Here is a 20561-nt window from a genome sequence, read left to right as displayed (position 1 = left end):
AGAATGAAATGTGCTTTTAGGCTTGTTAACAAATTGATCCTTTTAATTAAAAATAACAAGAGTAGGGAGGATAAGTTGATTATGTATGTATGTATGTATGTATGTTTTTTTAGAGACAAAGTCTCACTCTGTTGCCCAGGCTGGAGTGCAGTGGTGTAATCATGGCTCACTACACCCTCAAACTCCAGGGCTCAAGTGATCCTCCTGGCTCAGCCTCTCAGGTAGGTGGGACTGCAGGTACGTCCCAGCTAATTAAGAAGAATAATTTTCTTTTTTAGGGATAGTGTCTCACTTTGTTGCCCAAGCTGGTCTTAACTCCTGGACTCAAGCAATCCTCCCACCTTGGCCTCCTCAAGTGTTGGTATTTCAGGTGTGAGCCAGATAAAACTGATTAATGGGTAGAGTGCATATTATTCAAGTGATGGATACTCCAAAAGTTCTGACTTGACTACTACACAAGCTATGCATGTAACAAAATTGCACATGTACTCCATGACTTTGTACAAACAAAAAGGAAAAAATAAATAAAAGTCTATAATTCAGTGGTTCTAAGTACATCCATAATATTGTGCAACCATTACCACTATCCAGTTTTAGAGATTTTTTATCACCCCAAAAGGAAAAAAAGATAACGAGAACAAGTTTTCTTTAATTTTGTCTTATTTTTATCTTTATTTTTAAAGACTAGTGAAGTGCAATAGTGGGAAAGAGGGAAAGAGTGAAACAAGGAATTCATCTGATCTGTAGCTGACTGTGAACAATCGAGATAACTTGCTACCTTCAGACCTGCCAAAAGAGCAAGTTTTTAGGTTTTTAATTCTTCAATTACTATTACAAGGTATTATCTTTAAAGGGAGACATACTTCAGAAAGAAGCTGTAGGTCCTAACTTTCCCTAAGATCATCCTGTTAGTAGCACCAAGTAGTAACTAATATAATCCTTCTTCACCCTAATCTCTACTTAGGATTTACAACAGTTCTTTTTAAAAAGAGATTACATAAGTAATGCAGTAGTTTGTGAACAGCTCCCAAAAACTAAAAAAAAATTATTTATATATTTTTTTTCTGAGGCTTTTAAATTCCAAATGTGTCAACCTGATAACATAACCTTTCAAGGTACTTAATATCTCCTGTCCAACGAGTTAAAGGCTTTCTAACTGTCAGAGAGAATAAAAGGTATTATGGCATCTTACTAGACCTCTCTGCTGCTCTTTATTTGCTTGACTATCCCAACTCTTCTTCATACTCTCTCCATACTATTTTCTCATAGATCTCCTCCTTTTCTTTCCTTCTTTACTTGCATCTCTTTATTTACCTACCCATTAAATGTTAGTTATTTCCCAATGCTCTGTTCTCAGCCCTTTTCTTTCATCATTCAACAGAAATCTACTCATTCCTATGGCTATATCTATATAATGTTTTATATACATATGTATGTATCACATACAAACACATACCTATACATAGTCACTTTATAAACTGAGAACTCTTAAATGTCCCTCCCAAGTACCAAATAGATATTTCTATAACAAAATTCTAAATGTGCTCTTCTTGCAGTATTTCCTATCATCCTTAGTGCCGCCTGAGTACATTTGTTAAAATATAAGCTTCTGCTTAAAAATCTTCCAATATCTCCCCTGTTGTTTTCCAGATTATGTCTAAACTCTTCGGCAAGCCACTCAAGCCCCTTCATAATCTGACTTCCATTTTCTAGTTTTACTCCTACTGACACTCCTCTCCTTCCTCTATCCAACCTTTTACCAAATCAAACCACTTGAGGAGCCCTGCCTCAGTCATGTTTCTTCCACTCTTTACATATATTTCCATCTGCTCTTCATCTGTCTGAAATGTCTTCCTTAAGTTAATGAACCGCTTCCTCTTTGAAATCTTTCCCAGCCTCCCCAGGCTTGTCTCCCCTCTCACTCTCCTATAGAGTTTTAGACATGCCTCTCTTAAAGGAATTTATCTCACGTGTAATTATGTATCTCCCCTACAAAACTATAATCCATTTTATCTTTCTGTCCCATGACTTAATCCTATATTTAACACACACCACAACTTTGTTAAACGTATTAATCCTTCCTCAAAAGTTTAGAGATTATCATTGCCAAATGGGAAAGAACCTTGCTCTTTATTACAAGTGACTAAGTAGTCTAAACATTAACAAATTTTTGGACCGATTTTTAGTAACTCTAGAGACTGGTTTTCAATCTAATGTAAACCTTTCTGTACAAAACAGAAAATGTCAAGTAACTAAAGTAATATTGTCTGTGCCCAGATTAAATTTAGCTCGTGCAGAAACACACTGATTAGTATCTATGCAAATGAAAAATATAAATCTTATTATCAATAAAGAGTGCTGAGAAACAATAAATTCAGTTGAAAAACAGTTTTCATGCTAGCGAGGTAATCTATGAGAATATTTTATCAGCATAAGAGATGTGATTACATGTTCAGGAAGAAAATGCCTACTACGAAAACATTTTAATTAGTGCTTTACTGTCCTAAATTCTTTTTTTAAATGACCAACTTTTCAGTGACTCTTTCTGAGTCCAAGTCAATCTGTTAGTAGCACCAAAAAGCAGATCTCAATTAAGCAGAGCAGCATTTGCACAGGATCACTCAGGCGGGAAAAATCCTGAAACACTTACCAGTTTAATAAACTGTACAGAGCAATGACAGCATCAAAAGGGAGGAAAAGCAAACTAGAAGTATAAGGTGACAAGTGAAAGGGGAAAAAAGCTGACAAAAAAAATAGTCATTAGAAATTCAATTTTAAAAGAACAGAAAGATGATAAAAAGAAAAAACCACCATTAGAAGTAAATGTGACTATGGTAAATAAAGCTTACTCCTTTCTTTAAAAACTTCAATAGAATAGTAATTTATATCTTAAAAGTACATGAAAAAAACACTACAGAAAATGTAATTAATAATTCATAGAACTATGTTTCAAAATAAACAAAATGAAACTCATTACCTTGATTTCTCTCTGTTCAACAGATTTTTCCCATATTTGTTGATCATATGCTCCAATCTATGAAAAGAAGACAACACTACATTAAATGATGATTGCTGGTACCCATCAGATAGGTATAACTCTGCTTGAAATATAAGCAACTCAGTATTCATTCAGCACAGATTAGATTTAGCCCTATCTCAGACTTCTCAGATCAGTATCGTATTATTGCAGTGGTTCTCAAAGTATGATTTCAGGACCAGCAGTATTAGTGTCACCTTGGAACTTGTTAGAAATACAAACTCTCAGGCCCCATTCCAGAGTTACTGAATCAGAAATACAGGCGTGAGGCCCCAAAACCTATGTTTTAAAAATCCCTCTTGAATAGCGAGGGAACAACAGGCACTGGGGCCTACTTGAGGGAGGAGGCTCAAAGGAGGGAGAGGTTCAGAAAAAAAAACAAAAAACTATCAGGTACTATGCTCAGTACCCAGGTGATGAAATAACCTCTATACCAAACCCCCAAGTCATGAGTTCACCTATATAACAAACCTGGACATGTATCCCTGAACCTAAAATAAAAATTAAAAAACTTTTTAAAATCCCTCCTGATGATTCTGATGTTGAAAACCACCACCCTAGGGAATCCTTAATTGTAAATAAACACAATTGCTACAGCTCTGTTACATTTGGGGAAAAACTTCCAAGTGATAAATTCTTTATGGCATTATTTTTAAAGAAGAAAAGTACTAATATTCAATACAATTACAAATTTATAAACATGCAGACCACAATTACCACTTAAAGTTTAAACTGGAAAACAAAGTTGTGAAATGATTGAAGACACAGGAAATAATTATGAAGCAGAATTTCTTATGGCTTCTATTTTTATTTATTCTTAGATGCTGGAAAGTTCTCTGAACTAAACCTCCAACAGGGCAGGATGACCAAATCATTCTTTATTGTTCCCACCCAAGTTATTTCCTATTAGCTCCTACTGTTTCCAGTTTCCACTTGAAATGGGTCAACACCATACAATTGTGACTAGGAGTTTTCATTATTTGCATTAATTGAAAATTAGAATCCTAATAAATTAAAAATATTTCAGATAACTACACTTAAGAGACTAGAGACAGAAAATGACCAAAGATAGACAAAGATATTATAAGAAAATACAGGAAGAAAGAGTATTTTCTGACTCACAACATAATTTACCCTAAAGTCCTTTAATCTATACATTATTTTTTAAATCTCAATTTCAAGAACTGAGAAAATGAGAACACCAGAATGGTTTAAACGTAAAGGTAGAATAAAATAACTTAAGTGACTCGATAAGAGCCTTTAATGTCTGTTATTCTTTTTTTTTGAGATGAGTCTCATTCTGTCGCCCAGGCTGGAGTGCAGTGGCACGATCTCGGTTCACTGCAACCTCCGCCTCCTGGGTTCAAGCGATTCTCCTGCCTCAGCCTCCCGAGTAGCTGGGACTACAGGTGTGTGCCACCACACCCGGCTAACTTTTTCTATTTTTAGTAGAGGCGGTGTTTCGCCGCGTTAGCCAGGATGGTCTCTATCTCCTGACCTCGTGATCCACCTGCCTCGGCCTCCCATAGTCCCACAGTGCTGGGATTACAGACGTGAGCCAACATGCCCGGCTAGTCTCTCTTATACATTATCTTGCTCATATTAATTCTTCTGGTCCTGTAAATCCTATTCTCTTTTTTACCACTTTCCTATGACTCTTTTATTTTAAAAATCATATTATGGCTGAGTGCAGAGTGGCTCTTGCCTGCAATCCCAGCACTCCGGGAGGCTGAGGTGAGAGAATTGCTTGAGCCCAGGAGTTTGAGACCAATCTTGGCAATGTAGTAAGACCCGTCTCTACAAAAAATTAAAAAATTAGCTGGGTGTAGTGGCACATGCTTGTAGTCCTAGCTATTCAGGGGACTGAGGTGGGAGGATTGTTTGAGCCTGGGAGGTTGAGGCTGCAGTGAGCCATGATCATGCCACTGCAGCACTCCAGTCAGGGCAGCAGAGTATCCTGTCTCAAACAAAAAACAAACAACAACAACAACAAAATCGTGTTATACCCCCAAAATTAAAATATTGTAACACCTAGACCAAACAACATGCTTATATGTAACTAAAACTGCCATGAGTCTCTATGAAGCAGGATTAAGAAACTCTAGGTAAACAATAACCAACTGGTTAGTCCTAATGGTAGAGCTGACCTGCAGTGACTAGTTGCCCCTCATCCTCTTAAATTCTAAATTCAATCAATCAATCATCTTCCTTAAAATCAGAAAAGGTAAGTACAGGAACATAGATTCCACACGAATAATTCTGCTCTAATTGAGTAATTCAGAATAACTGGGCTTATGCAAATAAAAAATTTATTTTTTAGGCCAGGTGCGGTAATTTATTTTTTAGGCTGGGTACGGTGGCTCATGCCTGCAATCCTAGCACTCTGGGAGGCCGAGGCAGAAGAACTGCTTGAGCCCAGGAGTTTAAGCCTGAGAAACATGGCCAAACTCCGTCTCTTCAAAAAACACAATAAATTAGCCGGGCATGGTAGTGTGCCCTTGTAGTCCCAGCTACTCAGGAGGCTGAGGTGGGAAGATCACTGGAGCCCAGGAGGTCGAGGCTGCAGTGGGCCACGATCATGCCACTGTACTCTGTGTGAGTGACAAAGTGAGACCCTGTCTCAAAAAAAAAAAAAAAAAAAAGTGTAACATTCCAATGCACTGCATACTTTTCAGTAAAATACTACTTAAAACCAATAAAGAATAGATACCAACATGTTTTAATAACTATTTCGGCAGTATTTTGTTTTCATATACAAAAGGGTGCCTAGCTTGTCTACAAAAGAACTATTTTTATTTCCAGGTGACTCAAGAATGTGAATGTGTAGATATATGTCCTATAATCCTAAAATCAGGAAAAATAAAATAATCCTATTCAACAGACCAAATCGGAAATGCATGTCAATCCTTGGCATAACTAGGTTCAGTGTAACTCCAGCATGGTACTCAAGAGGCCCAGGCTTAGAAAGATACAGAAACCCTAAGAAACTCCACAGTGAAGCAGTAGGTAAAAGTGGAAATGCTTCCTGAAAGCTGACATAGTTCATTGTAAACAGCAGAATGCAATCCTAAAGGTGGGTTGATAGACATTCCTATTAAAAAAGACACAGGATAAAATGGTTTGTTTTACTGGAAAGACACATTTATTCAAAGATTTGATAGGTGAGAGGAAGGGCAACTTTTACTATTAATAGAATGTCTCATGGTGTCGGGGTAGGGTCTTAATTTTTTTAAGCTAGATAAATTTCATTTTCAATTACAGCAATTAAATGTCTGTAAGTGCAGGAATCAGTTCTCCTTTGCAGCAGACTTCTTTTGTTTTGGAAATACTACCAAATAGGCCAGGCGCAGTGGCTCACGCCTGTAATCCCAGCACTTTGGGAGGCCAAGGCAGGCAGATCATGAGGTCAGGAGATGGAGACCATCCTAGCCAACATGGTGAAACCTTGTCTCTACTAAAATACAAAAAAAAAGGCCAGGCGTGGTGGTGGAGACCTGTAGTCCCAGCTACTCAGGAGGCTGAGGCAGGGGAAACGCTTGAACCTGGAAGGTGGAGGCTGCAGTGAGCCGAGATCGCACCACTGCACTCCAGCCTAGTGACAGAGTCTCAAAAAAAAATAAAAATACCACCAGAATGAACATTTTAGTTACTTAAGCAAACAGACTACTTTTTTGGAGAAAACTGTGAGGATGCTGGTTAACCTAAATGCAGATGTCTCAGAAGGAGATGTTCAGGGTTTTGCTTAATAATGTATATGCCTTCAACAAATTACCCTTACATATGAATTCAGAATGAATTATCTCTGAAATTGTTTCTTGGGATATGTGTGTAGTACATCAGAGGCCTCATGAAATCAGAGTGGTAGCCAGATGCTAGAAGTAAGAGTGAAGGGATTCTAAAGATCTCTTCTGGCCTTTAGTCTCACTTTATTCCCAGCTGGCAAGACAGTAAATCAGAATCCCTGTGGCTAGACTGAAGCTCTTCCCTGAATGAAACATAATTCTATTGTCAATCATTATAGGGCAAGAAAAGAAGTGACACTTAGGACTAGGAAAGAGAAGAACCATCTTCTCAAGACTTAGGGTCATGGATGAAGAATAATTTGCAGAGCTGTGCTACCAAAGTTAAAAAATAACAGGACAGGTTTTCCAACATTTCTATTTTACCTCTAACACACAAATATACCAAAACAGTTTCCAACATTTATATTTTACCCCTAACAGACATTCCCATTAACACACATTTCCACTTTACCTTTAAACACAAATAATGCACTTTCCCCTTCTGCTTTATATTTATTGTTACTGTATCCCTTTTAATTTTTTTTTAATTTTTTGAGACAGGGTCTCAGTCTGTTGCCCAGAGCAACTTGGCAGACTTGACTGAGTCACACAACTTTGATAGGTGGTTTTTAACAAATTTCTTCTACATAAAATTAAATCACAAGGCCAAGTTCAATTATAGTTCTCTGTGAAAGAAAACTCAGGAAGAAGATAACTACTTTTTAAAAAATGGCATACAAAAGATTAAAAGAAGTTCAGTGGTAACGTTTGTCTAATGGTACAGTAATTTTAAGAAGATAGTATGTCTTCAATTGAGAAATAAATATTATGTAATATTTTGACTACTTCAACATTTTTGGTACCTCTTAACTGTTCTCTTTTTCTTCTCCCTCCCCCAATGCCTCCGGTGTTTGTGTGTTTAGAAAAGGGCCTATTCAACATAACCCATAGGTTCACAGAAAAGAGATTTCTTTAAAAGTGCCTAACATTCTAGGCCGGGCACAGTGGCTCATGCCTGTAATCCCAGCACTTTGGGATGCCAAGGTGGGCGGATCACTTGAGGTCAGACGTTCAGATCAGCCTGGCCGACATGGTGAAACCTCATCTCTACTAAAAATACAAAAAATTAGCTGGGCATGGAGGCAGGCGCCTGTAACCCCAGCTACTCAGGAGGCTGAGGCAGGAGAATCACTTCAACCCGGAAGGCAGAGGTTGCGTTAAGCCGAGATCGCGCCATTGCACTCCAGCCTGGGCGACAAGATTGAAACTCTGTCTTAAAAAAGAAAGTACTTAACATTCTAAAAGGAGATATAGTCAAATAATGTTTTGTTGATAGATACACAGAAAGAGATATACCAAGGTAATTAATGTACAAGTAATGGTATAGATATCCAACCATATTCTTCGTAAGTAATGATCTGCTTCAAGGAGGAAAAAACATTGTTCCATCACATAAGAGGAGACTCTGAAATCCTGATTTATATTCTGTAGCCAATAGTTTTGTACATTGTGAGAATGTGAAGTCCTTTCTCTGGTGCTTGGCTATGGTAAGCAACTTTATCAATGCTCTTGTTATTACTCCCAGAGATGCCCTGAATACCTTAAGCCTCTGGTGCACTCATACTCAGAGCTGACTTACAGTCAGCTTTTCCATTCCTGGTCCCAGATGACCAAGCACTTTGTCATCTACAAACTCATCCTGTATCTTTGGCAACATGTCCTGCACTCCTATATCAATGCCTCACCATAACTCTTTCCTCTTAATGACAGCAAGGTCAATTAAAGATTTTCTTCCCACAAGCTTTAATTCCTAATTACTGTGACCATCACCATTCCTGAAAGAATGTCTAGCCAGTTACTACTTCCCTGAGAAGACTGAAGTCTTAAAATACAAATATCATTTTCTGTCGTCTCTACTTCTGTTTTCTCATCTAAAGTTTGAGCCATTACAGAGGTCAAAACTGATTAAACAAAAAAAAACAATAATTATGGAACAGCATCCTGAAAGCAGTAAGAGGAATAAGATTCAAAAGAAAAAAAAAAGGAATTGAGAAACTAGAATTTAGTAATATCAAACAGATGAAAATTCCACTAAATTAATATTCTTTAGATGCTTTCTGACCTACTGAAGACTGTTCTAACAGGAAAATTTCTAACAGGAAAATGAACACGTTAAACATGCTGTAAAAAACTGAAATTAACATAGCGAATATGCTATATTAAATATATGTAAATACATACAGCAGATATTTAGAAGAATACATGAAAATCATTAATAATGATTACCTCTGAGAAGTACCAAAGACAATAGCACTTTTCCTTTCTGCCTTATATTCACTGTTACCGTATCACTTTTTTTTAAAGACAGGGTCTCACTCTGTCGCCCAAACTGGAGTGTAGTAGCATGATCTTGGCTCACTGCAACCTTGATCTCCCAGGCTCAATCAATCCTCCCACCTCAGCCTCCTGAGCACCTGGGACCACAGGTGCGCCCCACCTTGCTCAGCTAATTTTTTATGTTTTGTAGAGATGAGGGCTCCTTATGTTGCTCCTTATGTGAACTTGAACTCTTGGGCTCAAGTAATCCACACACCTCAGCCTCCCAAAGTGCTGGGATTACAGGTGTTAGCCACTGCGCCCAGCCACTGTATCACTTCCTCCCCCTGCCCCTCTCCACAATGGAGATGTACTACTTTTATAAACCAGGATTCTAACCCAGGTCTATTGAACTCCAAAGTAATTTGAACTAGTTATCTTAGAAACTAATATGTTCCACAGTAACTAGTTAAGTTACTATCACTGAATAGGAACTTTATAGAGAATCATCTACCTCCTCCTACCATTACTCTAATTTTATATATTTACAAGTCTCTACACACTGAGACAAACAAAATGAAATGGGAAAGGGGAATAAGGGGAAAGGGGGAAATGGAGGAAGGGAAAACTGGGAGGGAAAGAAAAGGGTAAAGAAACAGGATGATTGGTAGGTAGAGAAAAAGACTGCCTTTGTCTACGTATCTGCCAAGGTCAGCTCTGGCTCCTATGAAAAAACTTTGTAATGAATATGATGATATCAAAAATACAAATATTAAAACCTAGATAATTAGATGGTGAAATGAGAAACATGTATCACTTAGGAATTTTAGAAAAGAAGTATCTTTGAAAAACAATTTGAAAAGCTACTCTTAGGCTATCTAATTACCCCTAGGTTATCACATTCAGAACAGCAGTGGCTCAGATATCAAGAGGCCAAAGAGAAGGTGTCTTGCTTCAAAAAGGTAGTTATCAATAGTTTAATTAGATTAAGTGCTTAGATAAAAGATTAATAATTCACAAATAAAAATAAGCAAGGCAAAAGGAGACCCATATTTGCAAACGTATTTAAAGCACCTAGTTTCCTTAACTAATGAACAGATATATCATAATACTGTATGTCAAAGCCCTAATTTTTCCTACCACCATGTTTAGTTTCTTTTTTCTGAATCTCATTTAAGAAACTCTGAAAAGCAAGCTACAAATTCTCACAAACACTAAATACCATACAAAAAGAAAACAGAGTCCCAATTTCTTCCTAGATGAACCCCATGCAACAAACATCAGAGGCCAATCATGTGCCAGGATAAATGTTGTCTATTACAAGGGTGAACCAGCGCCCCCGGCTAACATTCCATATTTTAATGGTGATTTAATAGCTGGACAACCAAACGTAATTTTTTGAGTCTTTTTATAAAAATAAATGTTATCAGTCAGAAAATACACTTTGTCAACTCAGGAAGGGAACATCAAATACCGTAAGTTCTCACTTATAAGTGGGAGCTAAGTTATGAGTAGTACACAAAGGCATAGAGAGTGATATAATGAAGAAAGCCAAAACAGGGGTGTGCAGATAAAAGTCTTTTTCCTAATTAATTGCCAGTGTAATACTTTTGATAACTGCTTACAGTTTACAGATGAAAATGGAGCTGTCAACAAAATCATTTTGTTGACAAGATCACATTTGCCAAGATACCTAAAATATATGGTTTGCATTGCCATAATTATCTACCTATAAATTTGATAAAAAAGAGAAAACCGAGAGGGCTAAGTGATATAACAAAGTTAAGTTACTGAACAAAATAGTGGATGTGAGAATAAAACACTAATCACCAATGAAAGAAAATTATTATCTATAATCCCCAAAATTATGTTGTCATGATGAACATTCGACAATTATTCTCAGTACTTCTGTTCATATTACAAAAAATAAAGAAGAGACATCTGGGCCACTTAAAATCATTAGAATGATGAATAACCTTCAGACAAATCTTATCCAGAAATAGTAAAAAATAATTATTTTGACATTAAGACTTTTAATTTGGAAGTAAAGTTCTCAATCCTTTGGATATCATATAGGTTTTCACTGTTTTTTGGCTCATAACTACTACTTCTCAAACAAATTTGTCTCCTGAACCACCTAGAAATCTCTCTGAATCCTGAAACTGCTCCTAATAGGCCTTATTTCTAACCTACTATTCTCACTACTACTCAATTTATGTACTACCCCATTCTTTTTTTTTTTACAACATCCTATTTTAATCTACATATTGTTCAATGTTTCTAGTTGTCCATTACACAGATGTGCAATGGACAATTACACACACATACACACACACCCCTAAAGAAGTTTGTAGACGTCAGACACTCAGGTGACTTTAATGATGAGGATCAAATGAGGAAGATGAATCATTTAATTACACAATATAAACTATGATGATAATAATGTCACACAGAAAGCTATGGTCTGAGAAAATGTCCAAAGCTAGCAACTCTTTCAAATGCATAACAACTACCAAATTATTTTACCAAATCTCTAACTTTTCTGAATCAATCTTTTTAAAAAACTCTAAAAGCATTATGAGAGGCCAAACCATAGAAGATCTTTAACCCAATCATTAAAAATATTGCCTTACAATTCTAGAGTTATTTCAGGAAGACCTTAAATGGGTAAGTATTCAAATTTAAGATATCCTAATTGGGAAAAGAAGTCTAAACCATGGAATAAATATTATTGACTATAAGCAAAGAGTTTGCTTTGTAACCACTTGCAAATCTCTTTGCTTTAACCAATCATTTATTTATTTTCTATCAATCATTATCGGAATATAATAAAAAAAAGTGTTACAAAAAAAGTAAAGCTACTTGAGTAGAAGGCAAATTTAAAAATAAATAAATTTTTTTTTCAAGATTTGAAATCTTTTGGTTGGGGGACAATGTGACTTTTCAAGGAAGAAAACAGATTTCTAGAATTTTGTCAATTTATATATCTAGCTACCCATTTGGATCAAAACACCAAACACATTCTTATCTGCAGATACTAAAATCTAGCTAGTTATCAAAGATTCCATTAATTATCAGTAATTAAAGCTAAAGTTACTTAAAATATTCCCAACATCATCTAAAACAACACCATTCTCTGCATTAATCCCCAAAAAAGGATACTACAGACCACATACCTATAACCAAATCACAAATCCTGATCAATCTCCTATTGCCAAGGAAAGCCAGCTAATGACATAGTAAAACACTGACTCAAGTTTAGAAAAACGTCTTGAAGGTATTCTTTATTTCAATGAAAAGAAATGATTATGGTAGAATCTACCTCTCAGAAGTTATAAATCTAAAGAAAAAAATATTCACAGAGTCATAATTCAAAGTAGAATCAAGTAAGTACTGTTGCATACCACTGAAAGATGGTCTGAAAGGACCAATGTTTGTAAGATAAAGTGTACAAGAATAGGAAACTCACTGGATATGGATGTATGAGAAAGAAATAAAGATGACAGTTTCTGGCTTAAGTACCTGGGACTGCACTGCTACTATTAACCATGACATCCTGGAATAAAAGCAGGTTTGAAAAAAGGCCATTTGGCTGGGTGCAGTGGCTCACACCTATAATCCCAGCACTTTGGGAGGCTGAGGTGGGCCGTGTTTGAGTCTAGGAGTTCAAGACCAACCTGGGCAACATGGCGAAAGCCTGTCTCTACAAAAAAAGAAAAAAGAAGTAAAAAAAAAAAAAAAAAAAAAAAAAAACTGCCATTGGAGCCTAAGACAGCCAAGAATTATGGCTAGAGATCAGCAGAGTTGGGAAGGTACAAAATCTGGACCTCAGCAGCAAAAATTGGGTGTTTGGATGTTATCTGGTCAATTTGATCACCTAAGGAAATTGAATATATTAAGGAGACCAAGAACAAAATATTAAGAAGGATAAACATATATATGGAGGGGAGAAGAATCAAAAGCAGGTAATGAGACTTACCAAAATTGGATAGGTAGGAAGAGGACTAGGACAATATACTAATAAAAGCTAAACAAGGAAAGAGTTTCAAGAAAGAAGGTAAAGCAAGGAGGGCTAAAAATACTGAAATATTTTGAAGTGGTCATGGCAGTTAAATACATTAATGTCAGTAAACTTAATCTCATTTAAACAGTAGGCAGTCATTAGAGGAGATTTGGAAGCTGGGGAGTTTGGGGAATGGGGACAATAAAAAAGGTAAAAAACAACCACTTGGAGAGACAGAATATATTGTCCACTAGAGACAGTGATTGGAGGGATACCAGATAGAGCATATGCAGCCGAGTTGGTATTAGAAGCAGTCAAGTAAGTTATGTTTGTATTTTTCCTTTTACCACCAAGGTTCAAAAGTCCAGGATCAGGAGTGGAATTTGAATATCCGTAACATACTGTACCACCAACACCTACAGTATGCCAGGCATGATACTATGCACTTGCAAGTTTCCTCATTTAATCTTTATAGCTTCCTTTCTCTTTTCCCTCTGCTTCTCCTGAACAATTCAGCACTAAAGCCATTAGATGGGGCAGAACCATGGGGGCCTAAAGCAGGGTGCCAGAGCTACAGTGGAGAGAGCCTGATGCATGGGTGTAGCAAAGCATGGGGTATCAATCCAATTGGGATGTGAAGGAGGACCTTGTGGGGGTGAGGAGAGTCAGAGCCTAAGCAGAGCAAGAAGGATGACCACATGTGGGGGTGACCCAGCACAGGGTACAGAAGCTCAAGCAGCGTAAGGAGGACATCCACTTGTAAGACATCTTGGTGTGAGGTGTTGGAGCCCAAGAAAAACAAAGAAGGTCTAGAATAAAGATCTTGAGAGAGATGAAGAGGGTATCTACATACAGGATGGGATGGCAGCTAAGATGGGAGAATGATTTTATATGTGGGGACTGATATCTCAAGAGCCTGAGAATGTTCCTATTTACTGAGTTACTGAGAAATCTCTATCTCTAAAATGCTCCTAAAGAAATAAAAGATTAGTCTGACAACTTCCGAAGCTATCTGTAAATAGGAAAATGGCTTAATAAATACATTATGGCATACTCAGAGAATAAAATGTTACGGTCATAAAATTATGTTTTTTAAGGATATTTAGTAATGTGAGAACATACTTTTGGTAATGTTACATGAAAACAGGAAAATAAAAAATACGATGCTAATATTGTTGGGGAAAAGTCACAATGTCAACAGTAGAGCAACTGTGTGATTTTAACTTTTATTATACTTAACCTGCATTTTCCACTTTTCCTATGATACATATGTATCACTTTAACATTTATAATAAAAACCAGTATTTTACAAATGAAGAGGAAAGGGGAGCTAATACCCTCAACTAACAATCAAGTGTTAGGTGTTAGGCTAGATGCTTTTGTATACATTTCTCATGGAAAAGTACTGTGAGTAGAAGGGGGCGAGTTATTAAGAAAGCAACTGCCACTGCTCAAAATCAATTTATGAAAATAAATTTGGTTTTTCCTATAAGATACATAAGAGAAACTTTCAGCTAAAGAGATATTTTAACAACAAAACCATCAGAAATTTTAGTAGTATTAAAGTAGCATAAAAGGGCAGATAGACGATAAACAATTGGCTATGTCAATTATCCATCCGTTCTTGAACATCAGGAAAAAAAAAATGAGTTAAAGAGCCAAAATGTGAAAATGTGCCAATTACCCAGGAAAACAAAATTATTCCATCTGTGTGACAGAAGAGTAACTTAAATTGCATTAGGTGGTGGTGGAAATAATTCAACTGGTTCATACAGGAAAGGGAGGGAATGGAAGAAAGGGAGCTCGGCAACAGCTTTGTGGTAGAGCTGGGAGAATTCCAAGTTCTGGAAGAAGCTAAGGAGAGAAGGCCATCACGAGTTCTTTTGGCCTCTGCAGCCATGAGGGGTTGGCCATATGAGAAGCAGCAGCAACAGCCATGGACTGTCTCATCTGACTCCTCCCCAACTACTGTCCTTCAGTCCTCAAAAAATATTAAAAAGATTAGCCCTCAACACTAGTAACACTATGATTACAGTAGAATCTGCTTCTAAGAAGTTATAAATACAAAGAAAAAATATTCAAAAAGTCAAATTCAAAGCAGAATCAAGCAAGTACTATTGCGTGCCACTGAGAGATGGTCTGAAAGGACCAATGTCTGTAAGATAAAATGTACAAGAATAGGAAACTCACTGGATATGGATGCATGAGAAAGAAATAAAGATGACAGGTTCTGGCTTAAGTACCTGGGACTGCATTGCTACTATGAACCACGGCATCATAGAATAAAAGCAGGTTTGAAAAAAGGCCGTTTGGCCAGGTGAACTAGATAGATCCACCTACCTAGTTAGATCTAGATAGATCTATCTAGATACAGTGCCACTTCAGGGGTCCCTCAATAACCCTCAAATGCCAAGCCACCCTTTTTAATACTTAAAGAACTAAATCTTTAATTTAGAGATTAAAAACACACATCTAGTTGATTCAATACCCATCTCTCCTTATCCTTATGTAAAATCAGTAAAACAATCACTGAAACTGCTTTGCAAAATTATGACAGTAGGAGAAATCTGACATAGCTGACTCCATCTTGCTTCTAACCTCCAAGCTGTGCTTGCTCATTTCTGGGAGCAACCAAGCTAACTTTGGGAGGAATTTAGCTTATAGTTTAAAGGAAGGATGATAATAGCCCTTCCCAAAACTACCCCCTCCTTTGAAACCACCTTTGTGAAACTAACAAATTAGCCACGAGACTAGAAATTATGGCCCTGGAGTCATGTAGCCAGAGGTCACAAGATTCATAACCTCCCCAGTTGCTCCTACAGATAACATCACTATTGTAAAACCTAAGATTGGCGTTTGAGGTATTTTTTGGACCCTGCATTCTGATGGACCAGCTGGCGCCACCCAGACCCATAAAATGGCTCAACTGGTCTTGTAATCCCACCCGGGGACTGACAGTGCAAGAAGACAGCTTTAACAACCTATGATTTCATCCCTGATCCAACCAATCAGCATTTCCTATTCCCTAGCCCACTGCTTGCCAAATTATCCTAAAAAATCCAAAAAATAAAAACAAAACCAAAACAAAACCTAGTCTCCAAAATTTCATAGACCAATTTGAATAATAATAAACTCTCTTTTCTGCTTGCCTGGCCCTGCGATTTTTCAACTCTTGGCTGCAAAAACCTGCTGTTCTCAGTGCCTTGGTTTTTCCGGGCAGTAGGCAAGATGAATTAATTGGGCAACTACATCACTAAGCGTAAAGTACTGAAGTCTTGCTATACTCTGACAGAGACTCCCAACCTCCACGTCTGTGTTATTTTATCCTGCACATCCCCTTCCCAACAATGATCCAAAGGCAGACACACAACTCAAGTGGAGCCAGACTTTCCATTCCAGACATCACATGAGTAGGAGAAACAGAGACAGACAGCTAATACAGAGGAATAAAATTAACATTAACTACAGATCCCAAGAGAGAAGTTTCTAGAAATTCTGCTGCTAAGGGGCCCTACACAGCCTTGGTTTCCTTTCCTTCCCACGTCTTAGCTGGCTGATGGCACAGTTTACACATGTGATGAAAAGTAGAAGCAGAACACCGTGGTGTTTTTCCCTGGCCCAAGTTTAATGAGAACATTGCTGTTAATGCATGCAAACCAATACCATTCTGCATAATTTATGAAGACTGTTTATTTTCCAACTTGCGGGTACATGGCAGTACATTCTGAGTGGATTTATTTATCAAGCGACTATGTGATTAATAATCTTTCCCAAAAAGTCATTTTAGCAAAGATAATTTAACCTCTGCTTTCAACCTTGGATGATGAATTGTGAAGACCCTGCTAGTGAGGAAAGCAAAGATCATCACTGGCTGGGCGTGGTGGCTCACGCCTGTAATCCCAGCACTTTGGGAGGCCGAGAGGGGGGACCACGAGGTCGGGAGTTCAAGACCAGCCAGACCAGCATAGTGAAACCCTGTCTCTACTGAAAATACAAAAATTAGCTGGGCATGGTGGCACAGTGCAACTACTCAGGAGGCTGAGGCAGAAGAATCGCTTGAACCTCAGAGGTGGAGGTTGCAGTGAGCCAAGACTGTGTCACTGCATTCCAGCCTGGGCGACAGAGCGAGACTGTCTCAAAAAATAAAAATAAAAAAAGAAAAAGAAAAAGAAAAGATCATTACTGACTTCTATTAATCATGGGAAAATAATTCAAATATATCTTATTTAAATCAAACAGAGGGTGAAAATACTTAAGAGTAAATACCCAAGTTCTGTTTAACAAACCTATAACAATAATTCCCAAGTATTAAAGCTTTTAGAGCCAAATCCATAAAATTTAACATTACTCAATTCATAATTATTTGGAATTTTTGATAAGTGTTATTTGAATTATTATAGAATGGAAATCACTGAAAATTATTTAAAATAAATTATTAAATTATGCAGTGGTGCAATCACAGTGATCTTCCCATCTCAGCCTCCTGAGTAGCTGCAACTGCAGGCGTGTACTACCATGCCTAGATAATTTACTTTATTTTATTTTATATTTATTTATTTATTTTGTAGAGACAGGGTCTCACTTTGTTGCCCAGGCTGGTCTTGAACTCCTAGGCGCAAGTAATCCTCCCTCTTTGCCCTCCCAAAGTGCTGGGATTACAGATGTAGGCCACTAAGCCCAGCTGACTTTTTTAGCTTCTAAATCAAAGAAACACAGTGGAAGATGGGATATAAACATTATCTTCATTTTACCACTAACAACAGTGTTGCTCATATTTTACATATCAAACTTAAAAGAGAAAAAAACTCCAAAAGACATGAACTTCATCTTCCCACCTAATTTAAGACATTAATCGACACTGGTTATAACTCTCTTGGCCACAGATGCATTTATAAAAATTGAATTTACTCAGTTAAATAACACTGACCAAAATCAACCTAGTCAGTAAATGTACAAGACCTCTAATAGAATAAAAACACTTAAGTTAAAGTGATAGTTGTATTAATAATCAGTAACTGCTGCTACCATTTATTGAGCATTTACTGGTCCTTGATGGCAGTCCAGGCAGGGAATGAGACACAGACAACACATTTAATGCCACTTCTCTCAACCACCTAAGAACCCAAAGCCAGGTAAGAAAAAAGTAAAAGAAATAGGGGAGATTTGGTTGTTAAGTGGGGAGTGAAATCACTGTTAAGTAAAGAGTGCAGATACTATGGCCCAGACCAACTAGATCTGAATTCTGGCTCAAGCACGCAGGCACTGTGTGACTTTAAGAAAACTACTACACTTCTCTAAACTGTAATGGCCTCAGTTATAAAATCAGGATAATGGCAGTAATATGTATTTAATAGGGTTTTTGTGATGATGAAATGTATGTAAAGTACTTTCAGACATTGTGTGGCACACATGAAGTGTTCAATAAATATTACCTGTTGTTGGCTTGGCATGGTTTCTCACGCCTGTAATCCCAGCACTTTGGGAGGCCGAGGCAGATGGATCACGAGGTCAGGAGATCAAGACCATCCTGGCTAATGTGCTGATAATGTGCTGAAGCCCTGTCTCTACTAAAAATAGAAAAAATTAGCCAAGCATGGTGGTGGGCACCTGTAGTCCCAACTACTCGGGAGGCTGAGGCAGGAGAATGGCGTGAACCCAGGAGGCGGAGCTTGCAGTGAGCCAAGATGGTGCCACTGCACTCCAGCCTGGGCAACAGAGTGAGACTCCGTCTCAAAAAATAAATAAATAAAATAAAATAAATAAATAAATAAACATTATCTGTTATTATTAGCCAAGAAATATAACAACCATGATATAGGAGGCTCTGGGCCAACTACTTTACTTAAACAATGTTGTTTAATCCTTATAACAATCCTGGAAGTAGACAGAGTTATTCCAATTTTAAAGAAGATGACTGTTTTCTTTAAAACACATACGCGTGCGCGGGCGCACGCACGCACACACACACACACGAATAGATTTTTTTTTTAATTAAACTATTTTTTTTTAAACCTAGGAATAAATCTAACCAGGGAGGTGAAACATCTATGTAAGAAAACTACAAGACACTGATGAAAGAAATCAGAGGTCACAAAAAAATGAAGACATCCCACACTCATGGACTAGGAGAATATTGTGAAAATGACCATCCTACCAAAGATAATCTACCGAGTCAACGCAACCCCTACACAGAAACAGAAAAAAGCAATCCTACAATTCATACGGCACCACATAATACAGAAAAAGAATAGCCAAAGTGACTGGAAGCAAAAAGAACAAAGCTGAAGGCAGCATACCACCTGATTTCAAAATATATTACAAACCTATAGTAACCAAAAGACCATGAGCCTGGCAGAAAATAGACACAGAGACCAATGGAACAGAACAGAGGACTCTGAAATAAATCCACATACTTATAACCATGTGATTTTTGACAAAGGCACCAAGAACGTTCATCCGGGAAAAGACAGTCTCTTCAATAAATGGTGCTGGGAAAACTGATATCCACATACAGAAGAATGAAACTAGACCCCTATATTTTACCACATATGTAATGGTTAATACTGAGTGTCAACTTGACTGGACTGAAGGATACAAGGTATTGATCCTGGGTGTGTCTATGAGGGTGTTGCCAAAGGAGATTAACATTTGAGTCAGTGGGCTGGGAAAGGCTGACCCACCTTTAATCTGGGTGGGCACAATCTAATCAGCTGCCAGTCTGGCTAGAATATAAGCAGGCAGAAAAACATGAATAGAGAGACTGGCCTAGCTTCCCAGCCTGTATCTTTCTCCTGTGCCGGATGCTTCCTGCCCTTGAACAGCGGATTCCAAGTTCTTCAGTTTTGGAACTCAGGCAGGTTCTTCTTGCTCCTCAGCTTGCAGACGGCCTATTGTGAGACCTTGTAATCATGTGAGTTAATACTTAATAAACTCCCCTTTATATATATAGTTATTCCATTAGTTCTGTCCCTCTAGAGAACCTTGACTAACAGATTTTGGTACCAGGAGTGGTTCTAGAGGAACAGAATATTAAGGATGGAGTTCTTTTGTTGGTTTTGGGGTTTCTGGAGTTGGCTGCTTAATATGATTAGACCCAAAAATGCTCAGGACTCTACTTCTAATAGTATGGAGAACACTGTTAGTCCTTGGCGTGATGTTTGGAGAGTTATGCAAAATAAATGCATTTGACACTTCTGATTCATCACTTGTGAGAGGCAAGGAGTGACTCAACACAATACCTTTGACCATATGTGGAGAACCATGGAACATAATGAAACTGGTTGGTTGCTCCTAAGTTCAGTGGACAAAGTGATGAAAGAAAATTATGAACTCAGGGATTCTATCTCCTGGCTTCAGAAGCAGATACTGAGCCTCAAATTTGCTAAGATTGCCCTGGGTGAGAATCTTATCTCCTCTACAGAAA

The 20561-nt window shown here is 37.5% G+C and overlaps 1 protein-coding gene across 8 annotated transcripts in view; it reads right to left on the bottom strand.

Moving 5' to 3' along the window:
- PHTF2 (putative homeodomain transcription factor 2) overlaps nucleotides 1-20561 on the bottom strand; it is a 160002-nt gene that overhangs the window by 60231 nt on the left and 79210 nt on the right. For 6 of the 8 annotated variants that reach the window (XR_007723983.1, XM_050782751.1, XM_050782755.1 and 3 more), the window contains exon 3: nucleotides 2978-3034. Coding sequence is in view for 5 of the 8 variants with exons in the window: in XM_050782751.1 (XP_050638708.1) it covers nucleotides 2978-3034 (57 nt within the window). In the remaining 3 variants the exon portion in view is untranslated. Of the gene's footprint in view, nucleotides 1-2650; nucleotides 2742-2977; nucleotides 3035-20561 lie in introns of all 8 variants that reach the window. The other 2 variants (XM_050782756.1, XM_050782757.1) reach the window with 2 other exon arrangements.

Source organism: Macaca thibetana, chromosome 3, assembly GCF_024542745.1.
Source record: "Macaca thibetana thibetana isolate TM-01 chromosome 3, ASM2454274v1, whole genome shotgun sequence".
NCBI lineage: Eukaryota > Metazoa > Chordata > Mammalia > Primates > Cercopithecidae > Macaca > Macaca thibetana.
This window is presented reverse-complemented; position numbering and strand designations above follow the sequence as displayed.